General features: G+C 46.6%; 1 protein-coding gene across 1 annotated transcript in view; it reads right to left on the bottom strand.

The window, feature by feature from the left end:
- Positions 1-21,144, bottom strand: part of BICC1 (BicC family RNA binding protein 1) — a 564,931-nt gene that overhangs the window by 41,135 nt on the left and 502,652 nt on the right. The window contains 3 exon segments of the mRNA XM_078784015.1: positions 13,254-13,407; positions 14,225-14,370; positions 19,404-19,443. Of these exon segments, the coding sequence (XP_078640141.1) occupies positions 13,254-13,407; positions 14,225-14,370; positions 19,404-19,443 (340 nt within the window).

The following is a 21,144-nucleotide window of genomic DNA, read 5'->3' on the forward strand; positions in this document are numbered from 1 at the left end:
CTTTGAAACAATAAATTAATAATCATGGCAGATTGTTCATCCAAGGACTGCCAGAAGTTAATATTTAAAAGTAATTTCATAATACAGTAATTGGAAATATTTTCAATGTAAACATTGGAAATCATAACGGTGAAAGTTTATAATTGTAAAAAGCTCGACATACTATTCGGTAAAGCTGACATTTCGCCAAGGATCTACTCTCCATCAAGGCAGATGTTACCATGAAGAAGAAGCTGGAAATTCACCACGTGACATCCGCCGATGGTAGGGAAAGTTGGTCTGTGGACCAATCTGGCCAACACGTGGTGGTTGCAAACGGCGTGAGTCGTAGGAAAATGGGTGTCCTAAAGCACCAACCAACAGACATTCGCTGAAGCTCATTCTCACTCACTGCGTTCGTTCGCTGTTAGTCGGCGCATTCAAGACACCCCATTCTCATACTACTTGTGGTGGAAGGGAAATTGGGGGAAGGGGAATTTGGGAAGGGAAGGAGAGAGAAATGGGGGAAGGGGGAATTGGGGAGGGGGGGCTGCATTTGATTATACTCACTAAGTGGACCAATGAATATTTATCCTCATTTGTTTTATTTTGTGGAATGATTTAATTTTCTTAACACATCACCATCAAGTGTATTAACAAACTATGTTGGAACTTGGTTCTTGGTACAAGTATCTTTGTTGAGCAGAGATGAAATGGCGAAATCAGCAAGAAAATTTTATTTTAAGCAAAGAAGCATCTCTAAATATTACCTTACAAATGGAGCACTGTCATAACATGGAGAAACCCCAAACAATTATGAAGTTAAAAAAGTTTGTAAATAAACCTAAATCTATTCAGGAGGCTGTGGAACAATGTGATAGATACTTTAAAACAGCTCTAAATAACTCCTTTAAGAAATCAACACCACTAACTATTAGACTTGGGTGCTCAATACAAGGTGAAAAGAGGAACCCATTTTATGAACAATGAGACGACTAAATAATTATGAAGAGTTTCTTGAGAGCGGTCTCATCGATGAGCTACTCAGGATTGAGGAGGATTGTAGTCCAGGAATAAGGAATATTTCTATATTCCTAACAACCAAACAACCACCTTAAACCTCCCATCCCTGTATAGTAGTGGATTGTGAAGTGTCAACCTATTGCTTTCAAGGGTATTATCTGCTTACCTGTGTCTTTTGTAATTCCTGTGAAGAAAATGAACCGAAGATTTCTTCTCCATTTAAATCATATAATTTGTAAGTCCAAGGAATTTTATCCATTACATCACCGATTTTAAATAATTCATGAGTCCATCTCTTTGTATAACCTTTCGCAAAATGGCTTTTCCATCTGTATATTCTTACAATATCACCAACTTTGAACTTGGGCTTTCTCAAATTAATCCCCTTTTCATATTCTAATTTTGTAAATGTTTCCGATGGTTTTGATTTCGTTGATGAATGAACTGTATTATTGTAATTACTTGTGGGGTCACCCGTGGGAATCCCACGGACATGGAGATGTGTGACATTTGGACATCTTCATTTAGATGCTGCACATTCAGTTTTACAAAATGGTTACTGGCAATTGATCAGATCCACAAATAATAATAATAATACATTTATTTTATATAGCGCTTTTCAAGAAGCACACGGGAGGGGGGGCGAGAGTGTATCACACACGGGAGGGGGGGGGGGGGGAGAGTGGGTCGCACACGGGAGGGGGGGGGAGAGTGGGTCACACACGGGAGGGGAGGAGAATGGGTCACACTCGGGAGTGGAGGGGGAGTGGGTCACACACGGGAGAGGGGAGAATGGGTCACACTCGGGAGTGGAGGGAGAGTGGGTCACACACGGGAGGGGAGGAGAATGGGTCACACTCGGGAGTGGAGGGGGAGTGGGTCACACACGGGAGAGGGGAGAATGGGTCACACACGGGAGGAGGGAGAGTGGGTCACACACGGGAGGGGGGAGTGTGGGTCACACACTGGAGGGGGGAGAGTGGGTCACACACTGGAGGGGGGAGAGTGAGTCACACAGTGGAGGGGGGAGAGTGGGTCACACAATGGAGGGGGGAGAGTGGGTCACACTCGGGAGTGGAGGGGGAGTGGGTCACACACGGGAGAGGGGAGAATGGGTCACACACGGGAGGAGGGAGAGTGGGTCACACACGGGAGGGGGGAGTGTGGGTCACACACTGGAGGGGGGAGAGTGGGTCACACACTGGAGGGGGGAGAGTGAGTCACACAGTGGAGGGGGGAGAGTGGGTCACACAATGGAGGGGGGAGGGTGGGTCACACACGGGAGTGGTGAGGGTGGGTCACACACGGGAGGGGGGAGAGTGGGTCACACACGCAGGGGGGGGGGGGGGCGAGTGGGTCACACACGGGAGGGGGGCGAGAGTGTGTCGCACACGGGAGGGGGGGGGCTAGAGTGGGTCGCACACGGGAGGGGGGGGAGTGGGTCACACACGGGAGGGGAGGAGAATGGGTCACACACGGGAGTGGAGGGGGAGTGGGTCACACTCGGGAGTGGAGGGGGAGTGGGTCACACACGGGAGGGGGGAGTGTGGGTCACACACGGGAGGGGGGAGTGTGGGTCACACACTGGAGGGGGGAGAGTGTGTCACACACTGGAGGGGGGAGAGTGGGTCACACACTGGAGGGGGGAGAGTGAGTCACACAGTGGAGGGGGGAGAGTGGGTCACACACGGGAGGGGGGAGAGCGGGTCACACACGGGAGGGGGGAGAGCGGGTCACACACGGGAGGGGGGAGAGCGGGTCACACACGGGAGGGGGGAGAGTGGGTCACACACGGGAGGGGGGAGAGTGGGTCACACACGGGAGGGGGGAGAGTGGGTCACACGCGGGAGGGGGGAGAGTGGGTCACACACGGGAGGGGGGGGGGGGGGGAGAGTGGGTCGCACACGGGAGGGGAGGAGAGTGGGTCACACTCGGGAGTGGAGGGGGAGTGGGTCACACACGGGAGGGGGGAGAGTGGGTCACACACGGGAGGAGGGGAGGGGGTCACACACTGGAGGGGGGAGAGTGAGTCACACAGTGGAGGGGGGAGAGTGGGTCACACACGGGAGGGGGGAGAGCGGGTCACACACGGGAGGGGGGAGAGTGGGTCACACACGGGAGGGGGGAGAGTGGGTCACACACGGGAGGGGGGAGAGTGGGTCACACGCGGGAGGGGGGAGAGTGGGTCACACACGGGAGGGGGGGGGGGGGAGAGTGGGTCGCACACGGGAGGGGAGGAGAGTGGGTCACACTCGGGAGTGGAGGGGGAGTGGGTCACACACGGGAGGGGGGAGAGTGGGTCACACACGGGAGGAGGGGAGGGGGTCACCCACGGGAGGGGGGGAGAGTGGGTCACACGGGAGGGGGGGAGAGTGGGTCACACATGCGGGGGGGGGGGGGGGGAGAGGAGGAGTAGGAGGCTGGGTCACACACAGGAGGGGGGGGGAGTGGGTCACATACGGGAGGGGGGGTCGAGGGCGGGTCACATACGGGAGGGGGGGGGAGTGGGGTCGCACACGGGAGGGGGGGGGGAGAGTGGGTCGCACACGGGAGGGGAGGAGAGTGGGTCACACTCGGGAGTGGAGGGGGAGTGGGTCACACACGGGAGGGGGGAGAGTGGGTCACACACGGGAGGAGGGGGAGGGGGTCACCCACGGGAGGGGGGGGGAGTGGGTCACCCACGGGAGGAGGGAGAGTGGGTCACACACGGGAGGGGGGAGAGTGGGTCACACACGGGAGGGGGGAGAGTGGGTCACACACGGGAGGGGGGGAGAGTGGGTCACACACGGGAGGGGGGAGAGTGGGGCCACACACGGGAGGGGGGAGAGTGGGGCCACACACGGGAGGGGGGAGAGTGGGGCCACACACGGGAGGGGGGAGAGTGGGGCCACACACGGGAGGGGGGAGAGTGGGGCCACACACGGGAGGGGGGAGAGTGGGGCCACACACGGGAGGGGGGAGAGTGGGGCCACACGCGGGAGGGGGGAGAGTGGGTCACACGCGGGAGGGGGGAGAGTGGGTCACACGCGGGAGGGGGGAGAGTGGGTCACACGCGGGAGGGGGGAGAGTGGGTCACACGCGGGAGGGGGGAGAGTGGGTCACACACGGGAGGGGGGGGGGGGGTGGAGAGTGGGTCATGCACGGGAGGGGGGGAGAGTGGGTCACACACGGGAGGGGGGGAGAGTGGGTCACACACGGGAGGGGGGGAGAGTGGGTCACACACGGGAGGGGGGGGAGAGTGGGTCACACACGGGAGGGGGGGGGAGAGTGGGTCACACACGGGAGGGGGGGGAGCGTGGGTCAGACAGGGGAGGGGGGGGGAGTGGGTCACACAAGGGAGGGGGGGGGTCACACACGGGAGGGTGGCGGAGCGTGGCTCACACACGGGAGGGAGGGGGTGCGTGGCTCACACACGGGAGGGAGGGGGTGCGTGGTTCACACACGGGAGGGGGGGTGCATGGGTCACACACGGGAGGGGGTGGAAGAGTGGGCAAACAAAAAAAAACCAAGGCAATTTCACTTATATTTTCGGATTCAGCGTTCAATTCCATATAGGTGAGTGTATTTTGAGGCATGTGTGACTTCAAATACGGTCTGGCATCCCGCTCTGCTCACCAAACTCTCCTCTTTTGGTATCCATGGAAATCTCCACGCATGGCTGGCGGACTTCCTCTCTGGTCGTAGTCAACGTGTGGCCCTGAATGGATTTCTCTCATCTCCCCTTCCTGTTAAGGCTGGAGTTCCCCAAGGCAGTATGCTGGGCCCTGTGCTTTTTCTGGTCTTTATCAATGATCTCTCCGACTCTCTGGAAAATCCTCTCTATCTCTTTGCTGCTGACTCCACTCTCTGCCGCTCCATTCCTCTTCCCTCAGATCGGCAGTCTGCAGCCTCCTCACTCTCTGAAGACCTGGACAAAATCACAGACTGGGCAAACAAGTGGAACATGTCTTTCAATCCTGACAAATCTCACACTCTTACGATGTCTCTCCGAAAAGATCGACTGGACAACCCTCCCATCTACTTTCTGAATAATCCTCTCCAAGAAGATCTGTCACTCAAGCTTTTGGGTCTCACTATCTGCCATGATCTTTCCTGGGAAAACCACATTTCAAATCTGGCCTCCAAAGCCAGTCGCCGACTGGGCATCCTCCGTCGTGCGAAGTCCTTCCTTGGCACACCTGAGCTCCTCACCACATACAAGGCTTTCATCCGCAGCTCAATGGAATACTGCTCTCCCCTCTGGGCTGGTGCTCCTGCCTCACACCTAGCTCGTCTTCACGCTGTTGAAACCAAAGCATTCAGAATCATTGGAATCTCCCGCGATGAAGCTAACTCCAAGGACCTCTCACTCACTCACCGCAGGCAGGTTGGTGGTCTTTCCGTCTTCTACCGACTCCTCTCTGGCCTTGCCCCCCCAGCTCGCTCTGGGCTCTGTCCCGCAAATATTCTTACAGGTCGCACAAGATCTGCCTGCAACCCTCTTATGGGTAAACTGCCAAAATCAAGACTCTCTGCTCACCTTCACTCCTTCATTCCTCTTTTCTCCTGCCTCTGGAACAAACTCCCTCACTCTCTTCAATCCCACTCCACCCTCCAGGTCTTTAAAACAGCTGTTCACCACCATCTCCTATCTTCCCCCATCCAAACCCTTGATCTTTTCTACCCCTGCTAATTTCACCCCAAATCCACTTTTTTGAAATACCAACTTCTGTCCTGGAAGTCCTTGGTGTCCTTGTGTTTTATACTTCTCCCTCCCCCCCCCCCCTTCCCACGCCTCCTCCCCCCCAAGCCCTCTCCCTTCCACACATCTCTCTGCTCTCAAATGTTGTGTTTGTGTGCTTCCCCTTCTCTCCCCATCTTGTTTTCCGCTCCCTCTTTTATATATTTTGTTTGTCTGGTTGATTTGTTTGTGAAGTAAATGTTAGCTCTTTCACGAGCCTCGATTCAGTATACAAAAAATAAATAAATAAATAAATAAAATTGTAAGCCAGTAAAAACGTTCGTTTCATTCCTTAGGGATACAACATGTAAAACTGGCCCAAACGTCAAAACATAACTCGCTCATTTTAAGTCGTACAAGCTAATGCGATCACTCATTCTTCTGGAAAGAATCCCGTGCACATGCATGTCACACTTATAAGTCACCTAAGTCTTTAGAAGTTCATCAAATACTGACACCGCGATTGACATTCGCTGAGGTAAATGTTGATATCTCTTCTGAGGTAAAAACAAAACAAACAAAAAAAAACAGTTTTAAAGCATTATATTATACGTATCAAGCGATACATTTTATGAAACGGGGAAACCGAATACACACTTTGGTGGTTTTAAAATGACAGAATATGTCTTTATTAGAAAAAAAGAAGAACCTTGAAGACGACGCTGCTAACAAAATACACCGCTCTAACGCATAACCACGAGTTTAAACTACATTTACAACAAATATGAAAACTATTTTCATTTGACAATGTTAAATATAGAATATATAGAAGATAATGTAAAAAAAAAAAATGAGCCCTATCTTCCAATGGTAATAAAAACCTTCAAAAAAATTCCTGGATCTGGAATAATATCCTGAGCCTCACCAAAAACTAATCAATTCTTCGTTATCCCAAGGGCAATCATCCCACCAACTTTCATCCAAATCCGTGCAGAACTCTTCCAGATATCTTGTTCACGAACACACACACACACACACACACACACACACACACACACACACACACACACACACACACACACACACACACACACACACACGATCGAATGCATTAATCCCTGGCGGGAGTAACAACATCACTGTCTCCTGTGTGGATTATGAGATTCTTGTAGCTACACTTAGCAGCATCACCAACATGGACCATTATTGTGGTGTCTGCCTCTGTGTGTGCAGGGAGACAAATCCACAATGTCTCGTGCTTTTGACAGCTTCACAGTCTCATTGAATGTGCCGATGACCTCCTTGCTTGTATGCTAATGCATACCATCTTCAATGTTACTCAATAATGTGAGCAACTTTGTTTTGTTCTCATTACATCACAAGAAATCATGCCATCTTTTTAGCAGAGGTGAGTTAACTTCCACATGGCAGGGAACACCCTTCCCCCTCCGTTGGCTTGCATGTTCTTTGAGATTTGCTGCTTTGTTGATGTCCCATACAATGTCAATATGTTGTGTTGTTGACCTGGGATATAATGGCTGCAAAAAGTTTTCTCCATACTGGCCAAACGTTGTTCCATGGCTCAACATGTGGACAGCTACTGCTCCATCAATAATAGCAACATCAGTGCTTGGAGTAATTGGACAATTGTCTGTTTGAAGTGGCATGACTTTGTCCAAGCAGCTGATGATGTGTGCCTTTGTTCGTGTGTGCAGTTTCCCATCCTGCGACGGTGATTGTGGAGAGGCTTGGTTCTCACGTGAGAAGAACTCTGCAATATCACTGTTCCTCACCTGTCAGGCAATGTACACCTGAGAAAAACAATGCACACTCACTTTTCAGAACTGATGCTTGATTCTGCAGTTTTGATTTTGCTCTTTCTGGTGATGTTGCAAAAAGATGGAGTTTGTTCATTTTGATTGTTCCTTCCAGGGGGTTAGCACAATCTGTTAGCTGCTCTTTGACAAATGCATTGTACTGATCACGGTCGAGCTGTTCAATTTTCACAACAATGTCCACAACACTCTTGCCACAAGTATCTCGAGTGTCCAGAACCACCAGGTCAGGTCCTTCCTCATGAAATGGATTTCCAATGTCTCGCAAGGCAGCTTTCACTGAGTTTACATCTTTTAGGAATGCTGTTTTGGACACTTGTGCTTTGATCATGGTGACAATGATCTTCAAGGCTTCTCGAAGTCTCAACAGAGGCTTCATATTCGGCAATGAGGTGTGCCATCTCTGGGCCCGACACCATCCATCTTCAAAGAGAAGCAAGGTTTTCATTCAGACCCACTGCACCGCCATCTCCCTTCACCGCTGCATTGTTCTGACCATGTGCCTGGGTGATTGCCATCTTTGAGAAAGAATTAGATGTCTTGGTGACAACAAAGCTAGAATTGATGGGGAACTCTTCATATACAATTCTGTGTTCATCCACCAAGGAGCTCATGTTTCTGATTTAGACAGGGAGCTACTTGGAATAGTGCACATGATCCAGAGCAAAAAAACCATGGTGCCAAACTTTGCAGTGTTTCCACGTACAGGTTGAATTCACCAATTCTGATGGATGTGAAAGACAGCAGAGTAAGCTGAAGGTAAAGAATGATGTACCAAAGCTTGAACCCTGACGCTCTTTTTGGTATATGTGGATGCACCAACTCTCAAAATGAAGATCTTCTGCTCCATTCTGGGTGTACGGTGTGTATGACTGATGCAGACAACAGCACATGCACGAACCTGGTGGGATATTGTTGTGTGCAAGTTGATCAGCTTTCAGGAAACCAGTTGTGCACTGAAATTTGAAAGGTTTTTGGTGCTGAAAAAAAGTTTCTTATGTAAAAACTGTCGTGCCCTGTTGTCCAATGCCTTCACCAAGATTTTGGTTTGTACTGACGGATTTTTATGATTTGTTTTAAATGGCGGAAATGAACATCTTAGAAGGTAGAAAATAAAACATTTGAAATAATTTTCCCCCAAAATTTGAGACCAAATCTATGGCTCTGGGTGATAGAGTCGAACAAAATGGAAAAATGTTTGGTGGTTTCAATCTTCCAAAATGGTAGATATAAAGGTCAGAGATGATTTAAAAAAAAAAATATTGAAATTCTTACAATCAACAACCTATATTTTGACACAAAAATTATAGCTCCAGGTGAAGTAGTATTTAAGATATTAGAAAAATAGGTTTTTTGTGGTGGCCATCTTGAAGAATGGCTGCCAGCACCATTTAGGGCAAAATCTGACATGGTGTGTCCTAATCTGTTTGTCTTGATGATTTCTAACTTTGTGCCAAGTTTCATGCTTTTATCACAAAATGCACTATTCATCTTGCTCGTGCAGCTTTCTGCCCCACCATAACTCAGATAGAACAACAAACAACAACAGGCATTTTAAGGCCATTTTCCCTGCTAGAGCGGGGGTTAACCTTGCGGGCTATAACTCAAATGTTCTTCTGAATTCAAGTACAGAGAAAAAGAGGCTCGAGTGAGTTGCATCTGGTTTTGTTGTCCCCCGTCGCACTGCGGAGCGAAAGGGGGACTATGGTTTTCCCCTCCGTCCGTGTGTCCGTCCGTCCGTGCGTACATGCGTGCATGCATGCGTAAGCGAAGGACCGCATTCGAATTTGGTGTGTGGGTGCAACCCACGTCAAAATCCAAGATGGCCGCCACCATGTATGTCTGACGCCATGAATTTCTGAACCTTGTGAGCGGAATATCTTGAAAAATAAGCGAAGTACCAACTTCTAATCTGGTGTGTGGGGGTATCTAGGCATAAGGAAGAAAGCTATTGAAAAGTGGGTCGCCACGTCAAAATCCAAGATGGCTGCCACCATATATATGTCTGAACCATGTGAGCGGGAATATCTTGAAAAATAAGCAAAGTACCAACGTTTAATCTGGTGTGTGGGTGTATCTCGGCATAAGGAAGAACGCTATTGAAAATTGGGTCGCCACGTCAAAATCCAAGATGGCCACCTTGCCTCTTCCACTTTGTCAACTCACATCACTTCTCCGACGGGGGACCGAGGCGTAACATGTGTTTTTCTTCTAAATGGCCTCGAATCTTATTTGGTGCTCAAAATACCTCTACCTGCCTCTATCTCTACCTGTACTGTGTATTGATACATTACTAACATAATTGCCTTCGCCGATTTTCCTCGTTTTGAGATAACGACGTTTTTGTTCGCATTTCGTCCTACGTTCATATTCGAATTTAATAAGTTGCACTGTATTTAAGTATCGATAATGGTAATACATCAACGCTATTCCGCACCTCATGTCGACAATGGGAGTTACGTAATCAAGCAATATTGGCGTCGTGTCAGTGGCAGGTGCTACGGTAGCTGCGGGTGTTTCGATGGCTGTGGGTGCTTCGGTGTTGTTTATCTGTCTTCTTCGAAGAAAGAGGACGAGGTATAATGTTGTCGGCGTAGCCTGTACGCATTGATACGAGTCATAATGCTAGTAATTTGATTGATACCACGAGTAATTTGAGTAATAATACGAGTAATTTGAGTAATTTTGAGTAAAGGTAATTTGAGTGATAAAATGTCAGTCGATTTGAATTACATCGTCTCGGGCGGTCTTGGAATAGGTGTGAATCGTGGTCCCCACTGGCTGAGTGGATAGAGCGCTCGCTTCACAAGCGTGAGCACCCGGTTTCGAATCCCAGTAGGACCACAGGTGTTTGCACTTTCTCTGTTAATTGAAAAGAGGATCGTCCTTACACGTGGCAGTAGGTTCCAAATTATGGGTTGGGAGGGCAGAGAAAAGTATCTCTATGTTAGTATGAGAACCCGGTAATGCGCTGAACTCGGCTGCAGTGGGTTGAAGACGTTAGTAGCGGAGTAATGGGTTTTAGTGAGCCCTGGGGTTACTTGATGTTGAGCACTTTCAGAAAGCCTTCGGCAGTGGAAAGCGCTAAATTATAAGAACTAGCAACTTTGACTTTAACTTTATCTTCTGAATTATTATACACGTGTTCGTACTGGTCAACTCTAATTGGTTCATCGATCAAAACCACGTTCTCACAAATATTATGTCAGTATAAAAACTGTTCTCGCGCATCCAAATTCAGACCGCTTCTCGCTCTCGAGTAGTACAGGTCAGCTATCTTCACAGTGTTTCTACTGATTTCCAACCATACAACCGATTTACCGACAAACCATACAACCAACCATACCGACTTGATCTTTGAACCTCCGATTTACCGACCTCAGCTTACGAACACCGACTTGATTTTGAACATCCGATTTACCAACCCCAGCTTATGGACACCGACTTGATTTTGAACATCCTCACTTTCTATTCTTTTTGCAATGGAAATTCCGAGAGGACCACCCGTTTTGTCAGAAAATGAAAGCGGAGAGGAGAATGTGAATGCGGTGGCGTCCTCATCCGATGATACCATCATCTACGACGTCCAAGCGCATTGCACTGCAGCAGGAGTGGTGATGCCGAAATGTCGCTGTTCCAAGTTTGCGCAGCCCAAAACGTGGAAGGATGGAGTTCAGCAGGTTGCCCGACTTCAAGGACGGAACTACTCGATTCGCCACGGTGAAACAGCCGACAAGAGAAGCATGGGTCCACCGTGCATCAATAACTACTGCCGGATGATGAACAAACGATGCGGAGATATTAGTGAGAGAGAACGCGCACTGATATTTCAGGAGTTTTGGAACCTGCCATCGTGGGAAGAGAGGAGGCGCATCATAAAAGCCTACAATGATAAGGGACCGGTTGGAACTCGCCGCACCTCCAACATCTGGCGCCCCAAACCTGACGGGAACCTGCTCGTGGTATGTCGGAAGCTAGTCGCCTCAACCCTCGGAATGTCTGAGCGCATGCTCAGTTATTGGCTGGAACGTAGACCACCGATAGGCCCAGGAAACACGAAGGCAGCAAAGACCGGCAAGCATGCCCCAGCCGCCGAGGCAGAAGGTTGTTTGGAGGCCTGGTTGGAGAATGTGCCTACAATCCCTTCCCACTACTGCCGCCATACAGATATATTTGCGGAGAAAATTTTTTCTAGTTCCCGGGAGGACCATGGCTCATCTCTACCGGGAATATAAATCGACTTGTGAGAACGAAGAGGAATGAGCCCTCAGCATTCGCTACTTTTCCAAGAAATTTCATGACGACATTTTCCAAATTTATCCCGAAGAAAGACCAGTGCACAACCTGCATAGCAGGAAAGGAAGGAAACATCACCCGGGCTGTATTTATAAACCACAGATCATTGGCCAAACAAGCCCAAGATGAAAGGACAGAGGATGAGAGACGGGCTTTACAGCAACCAAACTTCGCCGTATTCACAATGGATCTGCAGGCTGTTCAGTGTCTGCCTAAAACTCAGGTTTGAGCGTCATTTTACAAAACTAAGCTTCAATACATAACAGGACGTTTTTTAATAAAGAAAAGAAGGACGGATACTGTTACGTTTTTGACGAAACAAACGGAGATATGTCCAGTGATGTATTTACATCGATTCACAAGAAATTCCTTCATAAAATCCTGCGCGAACCACACTACGAGGATGTCGACACCATCGTCGTGTGGTCAGATGGATGCGGCTACCAAAACCGCAGTATGACTGTAGCAAATGGTTTTTTGAACTTCGCCACCTCAAAACAGAAGACCCTCATACAAAAGTTCCTGGTAAAGGGCCACACGATGATGGAGTGCGATTCTGTGCACGCAACCATAGAACGACGCATGAAACATGTCGACATCTTGGTGCCACGTGATTTCGTGGTTATTGCGAGACCAGCGCGCATAAACCCGGATCATACACCGTCTCATTAAAATACAATAACTTTAGAAAGTTAGACAAACCTTACCTGCAATCTTTTCACCCCGGCAAGAAACAAGGCGAGCCGACAGTTTTTGATATTACGTGCGCTTCGGTACGAAACACGTGGTAATGTGAGCTTCAAGCTGCATTATGATGACGAATGGACGCTGCTCCACAACACGTCGACACAACGACGCCGAAGTCCTGGATACCACTGTTCCAGGCTCCTCTGCCGATCACCCTCCGTACATTTCGGGATTTACAGACATTGAAAGACGTGATGCCCGTAGAAAACCAACGTTTCTACGATGAACTCATTCATACCGAGGCATAGACTTTATTCGAAAATAATGATTTTGATTTAAAATTTGCTACAAACATTTCGTTGTCGTTTCAACTTGGTTGAAAATTAATTTACCTTCGCTGATTTTGAGACCACTTGTGTGCTCAGCGCAATTTGTCAAATTGCCTTCGCCGATTTTGAGAATACTTTTGTGCATAAGGCAATTTTTCCAAAAATAAAAATCGCGTTTTTTGAATCGAAAATTAGTTTGATCGTCATGAAATTTTCTGGAGATGTTGGGTATAGTTAGGCATTCTTAATAGTGAAGAACAAATTTTTTGCAAAAAACGATCTAAGGCAATTATGTTATTAACGTATCGATATGCAAAAGCATACCTGCTGGAGTCCGTTGATTATTAATGCAGCAGCTAACGCTTGCTAACGCAGCGGCTCGCTTATTGCACACAGTAAGTCTTTACACTGATGCATATCAACACACACTTATGGTGAACTTACAAACTGGACTTGCATTGAGGATATGACTCGTACAACCGGAAGGAGTATGGAATTCATTTGAGCCACTACTTGTGCCTCTGCATCCATTCCGCCAATTCTCAGAGTCGCTGCCATTGCTGCCCTCATGGAGCGACGTGCGCTGATGTTTGTCGACCTGCAGAAAATAACAGATAAATCGATTCCAAGCACACTTCACATGATTCGAGCAAACAACTAGAAAAGCATGGGATATTGACGAAGGTCATGTTACAAAGATGCGCAGGATACGCAGTAAGTTGAAGGAACCTGTGGGAGATGAATGCAGTATTAACCCTTTGAGTACGGATGACGTCCAGTGCCGCAACCCGCGAAAAAGTTTTGTGTATGGATGACGTTACTTCACGTCATCGACTATACCTATAAATAGATCGTCAGTACATGGTTGCATTCCCGTACCAAAATGCCAAATTAATCCCGTACCGGGGGTATTTTTTTATCAAAAACAAATCCCGTACTCAAAGGGTTAAAAACTGGAACTGATGACAAAAATATGGAAACATTGGATACACAAACAGAGAACAAAGTGAAGAATGTGCACATATGTGAGCATTTATGGCATCATTATGGTGCCAAGCAGCAATTTCTATAAAGGCAGTGCCATCAAATTCATCATGGCTCGCGAAATTGACGTCGTCCATACTGTGGTTTTCTTTCTGAATGTGAACACCTGCAACAGGATTACTGGAAAATTGGAATACTTTACGCATAGGAATAACGGGAATGATCTGTTTGAATGTTCCACATCCCATCGGTTTCAGAACTATAAACAGTCTATCTTGGTGAGTACTTTGATGGGAGACCTCATGAAAGAGCAGGCATTTTAGGCTGACGAGCAGACAAATGGCTCAGTTGGTGTGATGTGGTGTAGATTTCTATAAAAGCTGCCATCCTGGTGAAGTGCATCCATGGGTGTTGCATCTCAGAGTTCACACCTCATACGTGGTTGCCATGCGGGGTTTGTAGGTTTTCTGGCGAAGTAGTTTCATGGCCTCTGAGGGCATGGACTTTGAAAATCCAAGACCACTCCACAGATTGGTAGGAACACGTACCTCGGTAACTACAGGTTTCCTCCGCATTGCTGGTAGGAACACATAGGTACGACAAGGTGTTAACCAATCAATGTTCATCTTATTTTCTTGCATTTAGAATTACAAGTCCATCCAGTATTATTCTCTTCATCCATTTCCATTTTTACCTTCCAATCATTTTTAATAAAAAGACACCAATTGATATTTTTTGACATTCACTTTATTCAATGGAGGAGGCTGTTTGACAGCACCACTTGGTTGTCTGCGACATAAGGGTGAAAGGTGCGAGGAGAGCTCGGCGGGTGAAGTACCAACCGAGAATGAAGGTGTGGAGGATGAAAGAGGTGACAGTAAGGGAGGCATTAAAAGAGAGGCTGAGTAGGGTAGAGGATGATGTGGTTGAGCTTGAAAGTGGTTGGATGTCAATGAAAGCTAAGTCTGTTGGGAGCCGTTGGTGAGGTATGTGGATGGACAAAAGGACCACCGAGGCACTCGGAAACATGATGGTGGGATGATGAAGTTGGAAAGAGGATTGACGAGAAGAGGAAGAAGTTCAAGGAGTGGCAGAAGGCGAAGGGTACGGGAGCAGAAACAGCAGAGCATGAATGTTATAAGGCAGCCAGGAAGGCTGCAAAGAAAGAGGTAGCAAAGGCGCAGGGAGGCATGTAGGAAAATGTTCGGAGAACGCTTGGATTCGGAAGAGGGTCAGAAAGCAGTATTCAGGATTGCAAAGCACATAGCGAAAGAGAGATGTGATGTGATGGGGGTGAGTTGCTTGAAGGATGAAGTGGGACAAATCGTTGTCGACCCAGATGGAATTAAAGGAAGATGGAAAAGATATATGGAAATGCTGTTGAATACAGAGAATGAATGGGATGGCAACATAGAGAGTAACCCAGTTTTAGGACCGGCAGAGAAGATAACTGAGAAGGAAGTTGAGGAAGCGATAAAAGCAATGAAGAGTGGAAAAGCGGGAGGGCCGACGGGAGTTGTGGGAGATATGTTGAAGGCAGCAGGAAGTTGGGGTGTGAAGAGAATGACAGAGATCTGTAATCTGGTGGTGAAAGAAGGCCGCATTCCAGTGGATTGGGAACTGAGTACCCCCGTCCCTCTATGCAAGGGGAAAGGTGACCCCCTGGACTGTGGCTCGTACCGAGCGATAAAGTTATTGGAGCATGGAATGAAGGTATTGGAAAGGGTGTTGGAGAGGAGGATAAGGAAGAAAGTGAAGATCGACGAAATGCAGTTTGGATTTATGCCAGGAAGAGGAACGACAGATGCGCTTTTCATTGTGAGGCAGTTGCAGGAGAAGTACATGGAGAAGAGGAAGAAGTTGTTTTTTGGGTTTGTTTATCTGGAGAAAGCATTCGATAGGGTTCCACGCAAAGTATTGACATTTGGATTTATGCCAGGAAGTTGGGGTGTGAAGTTGGGGTGTGAAAGGAATGGTTGATCAGAGTAGTGATGGCAATGTACAAAAGAGCACGCACAGCTGTAAGGACGAAGGACGGGAACAGTGGTGAGTTTGAGGTGAAGGTGGGAGTGCATCAGGCTGCGGTACTAAGTCCACTACTATTTGTAGCTGTGATGGAGGTGCTGGCTCAGAACGTAAAGGAGGGTTTACCGTGGGAGTTGTTGTATGCAGATGATCTGGTGTTTATTGCGGAAAGTATGGATGGACTGAAGGAAAAGATGAACAAGTGGAAGGAATGTATGGAGACAAAAGGTCTGAAGGTGAATATCGGAAAGACGAAGGTGATAGCAAGTGGTAAAGCATGTGGTGAGGTGGAAAGAACTGGGAAGTGGCCATGTGCTGTGTGCAGGAAGGGTGTCGGAGTGAACTCCATTCAATGTACAATGTGCGCTGAGTGTGTTCATCAAAAATGTAGTGGTCTGAGAGGGTCATTTACCAGTGTGGCAGCTACATTCAAATGTAAGGTGTGCACAGAGGGAGCTGCAGATGGAGGAAATGTTGAGTTGGATCTTGGAGACGGCATGAAGCTGGAAGGTGTGAAAACATTTTGCTACCTCGGAGACATGCTGAATGGAGAAGGTGGATCAGACTCGGCAATGGTTGCTCGAGTGAGATGTGCATGGAAGAAGTTTCGGGAACTGAGTGGCGTGCTGATGAGGAGGAGAGTGTCGCTGAAGCTGAAGGGAAAGGTGTATGCTGCATGTGTGAGAAGTGTTATGATTTATGGGAGCGAAACATGGGTAATGAACGTAGAGCAGCAACGAAGGCTGGAAAGGGTGGAAATGCGAATGGTTCGATGGATGTGCGGAGTATCGTTGAGAGAGAGGAAGACAAATGATGAATTGCGAAAGATGATGGGAATATTGCCTGTGATTGATGCTGTGAAGAGGAACAGGCTGAGATGGTTAGGTCATGTGTTGAGGAAGGATGAAAGTGACTGGTTGAGAAGAGTGATGGAAATTGATGTAGAAGGAAGTAGAGGACGGGGAAGACCGAGAAAGACTTGGCTAAAGATGGTGGAAGAAGAAATGCGGGCAAGGGGGTTAACAAGGAGAGATGCAGAAAATAGGGCAAAATGGAGAAGATTGTCATGGGGACCGCAAGGCTAACCCCTGCTCCAGCAGGGAAAATGGCCTTAAAATGCATGTTGTATTCACTTTATTCAACACACGTGCGCACACACATTTGTGTTCAATTGTATCTTATTGGTAAAGTTGTTATCATACAAGAAAACAAACACGACATAATAACAACAACCAAAGCTTTTTGTGCTGTACTCCTCAAGGCGATTCACAGCAAAAGACTGGAAGAGATGAGAACTCGTGCATTTATAGCATGTCTATCTAACAGTGACACCGATTGGTTCATGTGTCATGATGTAATTGGTATTCTGAACGCCCATTGGTTGACTCGGTCACTACTATCCCTGGCTCCGATTGGCTGGAGCGGAGTTGTTAGTGATTACTGATGACTCACCATTAGCATCATTACCTTGGTGGGAGGGGGATAGGGTTCCCCAAAGCCGGGGACTCACCATTTGCAGACATACCATGGACAGCGGTCGGGGAAACACCTTTAATCTTTCCATGTTGAAAGAGAATGAGAGAATGTACAAATTCCTTTTGAAGACACAATGTACGGTCCGTGTGATGGATGAAAGTTGCTTCTTAATATACATAGATGTAATGTACTCCGACCTCGGCTCAATATCTTTAACGTATCTGCATTGTCCTGGTCTGCACAACCGGGGTTGGCAACCAGTTGCAGTGCAATGGCAGAAGAAGAATAATAATAATAAATAATCGACGGTGCTTGAACGTTCTTACAAGCTCGTACCGGTTGAGTCCGATGAAGAGACCAATGGTTCATAGACCAATGACATCATGACTGATGAACCAATCGGTGTCGCTGTTACATAAACATGCTTATAAATGCAATATCTCCTACCTGTTCTGGTCTTTTGCTGTGAATCGCCTTGAGGAGTACAGTGCAAAAAGCTTCAGTGTTATTGTAATTATGTCGTGTTTATTTTCTTGTATATTAAAGTTCTGTAGGCCCAGACATCTTTTTTTTATTTGACATTTATTATGACATATTTACCACTGCCACCTATGGTCGATACAACAACAAACAACAGGCATTTTAAGGCCATTTTCCCTGCAAGAGCGGGGGTTAGCCTTGCGGTCCCCTATGGATGGTGGATGGAGGATGTACTTTTTACCCCTGTCTGTTTGTCTGTCTAACTGTGAACAGGATATCTCAAAATGTTATGAATGGATTCGGCCGAATTTTGATGGATATGTTGGGTGTGTGACAAGGACGAATGATGAGGTTTTGGTGAATATCCGGATCTTTCCTGTACATAAGCAGACAAAATGTTTCTGCCATCATTAGTTACATCATCAATACAGATGAGTAAGCCAGTTCCATAGGCAGCCATGCAAACCCAAGCCATGACACTCCCTCCACCATGCTTCACAGATGAGGTAGTATGTGATGGATTATATGGAGTTCCTCTCTTTCTCAACACTTTCACATTTCCATCACTTTGGTAAAGGGTTATCTTTGTCTCAACTGTTCATAAAACTTTGTTCCACAACTCCACCGGCTCACCCCGGTACTTCTTGGCAAATTCAAATCTTCCTTTCTATTTTTGGTACTGATGAGAGGTTTGCATCTTGTGGTGTAGCCTTTGTAATTCTGCTGTTGAAATCTTCTGTGAACGGTACCTTGTGATACTTTCACCCCTGAACTCTGGATGTTGTGAGTGATGTCAGTGACAGTTATTTTAGGATTTTTCTTCACAGCTCTGATGATTTTTCTGTCATCAACTGCATTTGTTTTCCTTGGCCAACCTTGCCATTGTCTATTGCTAAAGTACATGAGAGTGGTTTCTTTCTTTTTCAAGACATTCCAAATTGTTGTATTTGCTCTGCCCAATTTTGTGCCATAGTTGTAATATAATGATTCTTTTCTTCCAGCTTCCAAATGGCTTGCTTTTCTTTCAGACAGTTCTCTGGTCTTCATTTTGATTCATGTCCACAGGCTCCCAAGTCAAAAGCAAAGACTAAAATCAACACTAGACTGTCACTGGTCTTTTATGTGTGAACAAGCAATGCAACAAACACATGAGCAACAAGAAACACCTGTCAGTCATCTGTTCCAATCCTTATGGCTTACTTAAAATGGGAGGAATGAACATAAAAGTGCTATTGTTCCACAATCGTAAAACATAAAAACATAGAAATACTAAGAAATCAAAGCTGACCTTCTGTTCTCTTGTCTCATATTCATATTTTGATCTCAAATCCAAATTTCTTGAATATATAGCAATAAAAAATATTGACGTCACTGTTCCAGTACTTAGGTATATACTTTGGTGGGCACTGTGGGTTATTTGAGCAGTCCACTTGATACAGAAGCTTCTGGAAATGTCAAGTGATCTTATTCTGGAGTCTTTATGAAAGACTAAAACTAATAGTTGCTGTTTATTCATGTGCATACATACAACAATAAGAAAGAACCGTTCTTTAAGCGCAAAATCCTTAAATTTAACCCACACCCCTATGCATGCCGAACCCCACAAAAAATGAGGTCTTGCAAACTAACCTTTTGTCGCTAGAATCTTCTTCTGTTCATAGTCAACAGTCTGAAAAATGAGGAAGATATTCATGTGGCCATGTTTAAGTAATCAAGCCAGTGCTCATAACCTCTAGATGTGATAAAGAGTTTCTCAGAGCTCATTTGTTAGATATCTAATGCCAACTTTTATGTACTGTACATAGTGTTAGATGGTTCAAAAAGCTATCGGCCTAACATCCGAGCATACTCAAAACATGCATGTTTCACTTTTATGTTCGGCCGAGAACATTTTGGACCCTCATCGTATAATACAAAGTGTAGGAGCAATACCTCCTGGGCACTCACCTGGTAGAATAAAGCAGTATACCACACCGACTAAAAGTATTTTAAACACTATCACGGTATTTTAAACCAATTGCAGTGGTTTCTATAAGACAGCGCAGCATGTACAATCATACCAATGTAATCATAAGACTCGCTTGAAAAAAACCAAAAATACCTATTTTGGGGGGGCCACCAATTCCCCCCACTCACATAGTCCCCATTCGACTCCCACTTTCCTAATACCGTGAACAAACTTTGGTACATCACGGGTGATGAAGGTTGTTGTCAAATTTCATCGGAATCGTGTGTGTAGTTTCAGAGAAGAATGCAAATACCTATTTGGGAAGAATGCAAATACCCCCCCTCCCCCCTCCTCGTAAACCCCATTCGGGCCCGTTTTTTTTTTTTAACTCCATGAACAAACTTTGGTACATGATGGGTGACAGGTTGTGGTCAAGTTTCATCAAAATTGTGTGTGTAGTCAGATAAGAAAGCAAATACCTATTTTGGGGGGCAACCTGGAACTACACTGATGTATCCATGTAAATAAGGACACGTTACCTCTGCTTTCATCTGATGAGGTAGGGTAATGATGTATGTACATAATATCCAAATGTTGATTTAAATGTCGACCCAGCTATCATCTGTCACACTGACTGATATTTCACAAACAGTGTATTGGATTGATGTACACGTTGGCCATTGGAAAGACATAAAGACGGTTGAGCCATCTTCCTTCACTGGTTGATGCCTTTTGGTGGACGTTAAGGATCCCACTGTGTCTTTTGAGAAGAGGAGGCAATTGTGTAGACATCTTCCTAAGTGAGTGCTTCAGAATACGGAAGTTAAAATATCGTCATCGCTCCAGGTCAAATTCAAAACCATTTGGATTTTAAACCAAGGCTAAAGTCCAAAGTAACGAATACAGATTGCATTGTTTGCCCAAAGAAAATGGCAACAGCAACAGCAATTTCAGGTCTACGTTATATATATATATATAACCACCTTTAGAGGCCATTTTTCCCCGCAAAGCGGGGGTTGGCCTTTTTCGGGAACCGTGGTTGTTGTTGTTTTTCGGTCCCCTTTTTGAAGCAATGTTTTACGGCCGGATGCCCTTCCTGACGCCAACCCTTTTTGCCGCCTTTAACGACAAACAGGGAATTACCAGTGAACTGGTACTCAATTAGCCGACCTCGGAAGGATGGCAGGCTGAGTCAACCCCCCTGGCGTTAATTCAGCGATCGACCGGGATTCGAACCCAGGATCCTAGGATCCTAAGCCGGCACCCTAGCCGCTAGCCCAACACCAGGTTCTGGATTACGTTGGTAAACACATTTTGTTCTGGATTTATAAATGGCCATATAAGAATGGCATCCTACAGGTTTAAACATGTCATATTACCATTTGCATTATATCTCAAGGTGTTTTATCCAGGTGCTTCATA

Source organism: Myxine glutinosa, chromosome 8 (genome assembly GCF_964187855.1).
Source record: "Myxine glutinosa chromosome 8, kmMyxGlut1.1, whole genome shotgun sequence".
Taxonomy (NCBI): domain Eukaryota; kingdom Metazoa; phylum Chordata; class Myxini; order Myxiniformes; family Myxinidae; genus Myxine; species Myxine glutinosa.